Below are 6,000 nucleotides of genomic sequence, written 5' to 3' on the forward strand. Positions count from 1 at the left end.
AGATGACTAACAGCAACACTATAATACATGACAAATGTCACGAAATATCAGATTTATTGGAAATATCCTGGAGTAACATGTAAATATCAGAATGCAATCATGTGGCAATCATTCATTACCACAGTATAAATAAATAAATCAAAGTACCACATAATAATCATCTGACACCACCATATTTTGGTGCTACTTTGTAAGCGTATACACAAACATCTAGTTTAACATTGATCCTAAAAGCTAACACTATACTTTATATCTATATTATACTAATACGAGTGTTAAACTGTCAGTGAACAATATACTTGATGTTGTTTGTTTTGTTTTGTTAGCATACATGCTACATGGGTAAAGTGCACTGACCTGCGGCTGCGCGCTGCTCCGCTGAGGCGACTGCTCGTCTATAACCTTCTGCTTCAGCTTTTTAAACATCACTCCATGCGATAATTGTCACTTTAGGAAAGATTTGACTGTCCGTTCAGCAGGGGATGAAACTTGATGTATCTGTGGATGAAAGCAGTGCGCAGAAGCAGCTGACGTGGAGGAAAAAGTGAGCAGCTACGGGTCCTCGAGAGGATCAGAAAGGACGAGGAACAGTTAACGTTACTGTACAACATGAACAGTGACATTATAATAACACGAACTACGTATATCCAAGAGTAACGTGGTATTCTCCAAAATATAATAGTAGCATAGTACTTTCTTTCTTTCTTTTTCAACACTCTATTTATTTATTTATTTATTTATTTATTTATTTATTTATTTATTTATTTATTTATTTATTTATTTATTTATTTATTTATTTACTTGCTTGGTTGGTTGGTTGGTAAGTTATTTAAGATATTATATTATTTTTAATTTTAGCTAAACGATTATGCAATATAGATATTATATCATGGTATCATGCATTCTTATATTCTAAAAATACAATTAAAATGCATCGTTTTAATTAATATATATTAATGTTATTTTAATATTTTAAATGTACTTTCGTATTTATAACATGCACATTTACATTTCTAAACTAGACTTGTGTTAAACACTTGATTAATAAAACTATCATCATAACAACAACATAACTAAACATTCAGATTATTTGTTTTTTATTGAAAACATTACAATGATTCAATTTAAATGTATTTGATTGTAAATAAATATATTATAATGTGTTTTTTTTATTTACCATTAACCAACATGTCATTTTTTTGCAAACATATGTTCAATCACATATTTATCTCTAAAATCATCCTGTGTATATTTCAAATAAACACAATTTATTATGAGCACAAAATCCTGTAATGACAGATTATTAGTGTTTCTGCAATCTAAACACACATGAAATATACTAATAAGTCCTTTATTTGAGCTAATATAGTGATTTAGAGCTTGAAATAATCTCTTGTAGTAATTCAAACATGGAAGAACTAGTAATAAAAGGCTGTACTTTCTTCGTCAGCTGAGGAAGTTCAATCTCCCAAAGGAGCTGCTGAAACAGTTCTACACCTCCATCATTGAATCAGTCATCTGCACTACATCTGGCCTTCGAAGGCTATGTCGAATAGTTCGGACTGCTGAGCAAATCATTGCTACAACCCTCCCTACTATCCAAGAACTGTAATTTATCCAGAGCGAGTAGAAGGGCTGCCAAAATCACTCTGGACTCCTCACACCCAGCACACTGCCTCTTTGAGCTTTTACCTTCTGGTCGACACTACAGAGCACTGCGCACCAGAACAGCCCGACACAGAAACAGTTTCTTCCCTCAGGCAATCCATCTCATGAACACTTGATGATAATAATTGTGGAACAAACATCACTACTTGCATACTTGTTATACACGTATACACTTATTTAACAGCACACTTTGCATGCAAATTTGCACATTACAGCTGCACATATGACGTTGTATATACCTGTACATACACTTGTCAATTTGTAAATTTGCATTCACTAGCATTTATTAACAAAGTGATGTAAATACTATAACACAGTGGTTCTCAAACTTTTTTCCACTAAGTACCACCTCAGAAAAAAATGTCTCTCCAAGTACTACCATAATATATTGAAATCCCGTAGCGTAGTATGCCTAATTAAGCAGCCAAAGCTAAACAGTTAAAAAATGAGGCAGATTAATTTCTATTATTATAAATATTTATTATTGTCAGCCATTTTAAACATAATAACTTGAACGTTAACACTGCCCTATGCTTACAGGTGGTAAAAAAAAATGTTTAAATTAAAATATGCTTCTAAAAGTTAATTAAAATGGCACTGTTCTTCAATATGAAAATAAAACTGCTGTATTTAAATGGAAAGAATTAACATATAGTGGCCTAGTCATAAAAAAAAACTTGGAAATGTTCCTTGGACCTCATAAATATAGGCTATTTGTGATCATATTCATATATAAAATGTTTTTTTTTTTTTATTTAAATAGATATTGCATGTGATTTACTTGTATGTCTTTGAAATCTAAACATTAACCTTAAATGTATGATTTGGATTTACATATTTAATTTAGAAATTAGATCTGCTTACTGCGTGTTATAGGCTTTGTGTGTCACAAAAGCAAGTCATCAAACCATACCTGTCAATTTTTGGATATAAAAATACGGGATACGCCCTCAACAACCAGTACAAATATGGGGAGAGGATTAGCTTCAAATGATAGATTACATAATAAACTAATAAAATAAAAGGTTTAGCCTATTAGAATCAATTTCCTGATCACATTGTTGTTATCCTATGCGTCAAGGGTTAAAAGTGTGTTAATTTACATAAATTATTCAGTGATTCATCCGCATACCACTAGAAGGAAGCCTGCGTGCCACTTGTGGTACACGTACCACAGTTTGAGAACCACTGCTATAACATTTACAATATAATACACTTTACTAGTGTATGAAGGAGTCCCGCTGCCCTGTGAAAACATTTCGTGGGTGTCGAGTGAGGAGGAGGAGGGTGGCTAGCGGGGTGGTGGGGGCTGTTATCGGTTGTGGTTCTGGTTGGCCCCTATAATAGTATCTATGGGGGCCCCAAAACGAAGTGGTCCCTTACAATCGTTCTAACTCCCCCATCCTCCTCTCACCCCTTGCGGCACCCCTGCCTGTATTGTTTAAAAACTCTAGTAGCCTAGCCCAGGGGCGTTGCTAGGGTCAAAAGGGATAAGGGGCTTAGCCCCAAAGACCCCCCCCCCCCCCCCCCAATAAAAAAATTATAATGTTCTAATTCACCCCGCTAAAATACCACTACTTTCAAAAGGTAATCTACTTTTATAATAGATTTATAAATGGTTTAATAATAAATAGGGCTTTTGAGTTGACTTTTAGCAATAAATTTTGAAGCTTTGTGACTTGTAACACCAAAAAGGAAAAATAAAAACATTAATTAATTATCCCACTTCTCATTTACTAGTCTGTTGTGAGCCATATCATACCTCTTGAGCCTCCTATCTCCTCTCCTGATTTGCAGTTTCTGTTTGTTTTTTGAAAATGTAATTGTCTGCATGTCTTCAAATCTAAAAAATATGATTAATTTTATATTGTGAGTTGTTATCCAATGTGATACAAAGCTACAAACAAATTAACTAAGGTGTAGTTTTGTCAAGATACTGGAATTTCTAAATTCAATACCTTGCAAAATATTGATATTCAATAGGCTACTATTTTTGACATAGTAAAATTTTTTTATCAAAAATAGTAAAAAAATAAAAATAAAGATTTATATGCTAGAAATGTGTTTACTTCAAATTTCTTTTGAGGTAGATTTTTTTCAGTTTTCCTCAAAATAAGGTAATGTGGGCATTGTAGCACTTTAAATGCAAGTAATGCCTGTTTTATTCATTCATTGAGCAGAATTTCCAGATATGCCTCACAAAAGTAGTAGAACAGTCCAGGAAATCCTTAATATGGATGAAGGCATCCAGCTATTGCTGTAGTTGAATGAACATAAGATCTGAATAAACATAAAAAGGCTTTAACTAATCATTTACATGACTGCGATAATAAATGTTTATACAGTTGAAGTCAGAATTATTATTCCCCTTTGAATTTTATTTTCTTTTTTAAATATTTCCCAAATTATGTTTAACAGAGCAAGGGAATTTCCACAGTATGTCTGATAATATTTTTTCTTTTGAAGAAATTCTTATTCGTTTTATTTCACCCTTTTAGGGTCAAAATTATTAGCCCCTTTAAGCAAATTTTTTTTCTGATAATCTACAGAACAAACCATCATAATACAATAACTTGCCTAATTACCCTAACCTGCCTTTAAAGCCTTTAAATGTCACTTTAAGCTGTATAGAAGTGTCTTGAAAAATGTCTAGGCATATACTATTTACTGTCATCATGGCAAAGATAAAATAAATCAGTTTTTAGAGATGAGCTGTTAAAACTGAAAAGTGTTGAAAAAATCTTCTCTCTGTTAAACAGAAATTAGGGGAAAAAATGAACAGGGGGCTAATAATTCAACTGGGGCTAATCAGACTTCAATTGTATGTCTTCTTCCAGCCATCTCAGGTATTTTCATAAGAAAGTCGATTTATAATCCCCTGCTAATTGACATAGCATGTTAAAGTAGAATGTAGCTATACAATATGCTAGATGCATGAACTCACTGTGATTTAACTTTAATCATATCTAGATAAATATGCCTAGATATCTATATCATATCTAGAAAGCTAGAACAATTTACGTTTTTCTGTCTAATTTGCATGTATGCATTTATATGATGCACATTTTATCGATTACAGTTATTTTATTTCACCAAAACTACACACATTTTATACTGTGAAAACAAATGTTAAGATTCACTTCACTAGTAGTTAGAACTATTCAGTTTCGCAAAAGAGTTGTATTATTACCTCATCAACTTCAGCTCTTCAAAATAATGAATAAATGAAGTGCAGTGGCGGAATTTTTTAAACATCATGTGACAACAGTGCCACTCCCACCTGCCGGTAGATACAGGTACTGCTGAACAGCTGACCCGACAGAAACAGTGCGTGAGGTGGAATGTGCGTGATGTACGCCGTAATTTTCAGTACTTTGATAACAAATTAAATGTTATACACCATTATATATACTTATATATTATTTATTATATATACTTATATTTTTATTTAAGTGCAACATATTGCAAAAGATCAGGGGCTTTTGACAATACATCAGGGGCTTAAGCCCCCAAAGCCCACCCCCCCCCCCCATCCCCCCCCCCCCCCCCCCCCCCCCCCTCGCAACGCCACTGGCCTAGCCTACTATACTAATTTTTGTATAGGCCCTTTCACCAGATTTACACACTTTAAGTGATTATAAATAATTCCTTCTGTATAAATGTAGGCTTAATTCCTCTCATTATGTTGTGTTATTTTATCTCAGAGGTTAAAGGTCAATTAAAGAGACCATCATAATGGTTAACTATGATAAACCATATACAGGTAAATTTACTTGAAGTTTTACCCACTGCAGTCTTTAGTGAAGCTCTGCGTTCCTCCAGCAGTTCTGTCACTGTAGAAACTGCATCGTAATTCACTTCAGATAACAAGTATGCACCTAATGAGCCATAAATATTTGATTACTGTGGGTTGAGCGATTAAAAACAACACATTATATACGGATGAGGACTCTAGGTAATGCATAGGCTTATTTACACATGATCTGCTCAGTGGGTCGCTCTTTCTTATGCTTTAAACCATTAGTTTTGCTCTCCATTTAATCTAATTACCGCCTCGAAGACACACTAGTGATATGAAAGAGATCTCAACGGTGACTTTTCTTTTTGGCTGACAAATCAATGTTGCAGATACTCTTGAGCAGCTCTAGAGGGCGCTCTCACTACAACTGCAATGCTTACAAAGCCTATATGGGGAAACATTTCGTAAACGGTGTCACTTTACATTTAAGACTCTGTTATATGACCTAAAACCTATTCATCTACTACTATTTAAAATATTGCAGGCAATGTCTCTATAACCGTATGCTCATAAAGTTTATGGCAAAACAGTAA

General features: G+C 33.7%; 1 protein-coding gene across 7 annotated transcripts in view; it reads right to left on the reverse strand.

Annotated features, from left to right (window-relative positions):
* Window positions 1–599, reverse strand: part of golga4 (golgin A4) — a 98,934-nt gene extending 98,335 nt beyond the window's left edge. For all 7 annotated transcript variants that reach the window (XM_001921263.9, XM_005157071.6, XM_073920316.1 and 4 more), the window contains exon 1: window positions 358–599. In XM_001921263.9, the coding sequence (XP_001921298.3) occupies window positions 358–426 (69 nt within the window). In that variant the 5' untranslated portion in view covers window positions 427–599. The remainder of the gene's footprint in view (window positions 1–357) is intronic.
* Between the last annotated feature and the right edge of the window lie 5,401 nt (window positions 600–6,000).

Source organism: Danio rerio, chromosome 13, assembly GCF_049306965.1.
Source record: "Danio rerio strain Tuebingen ecotype United States chromosome 13, GRCz12tu, whole genome shotgun sequence".
Classification (NCBI taxonomy): domain Eukaryota; kingdom Metazoa; phylum Chordata; class Actinopteri; order Cypriniformes; family Danionidae; genus Danio; species Danio rerio.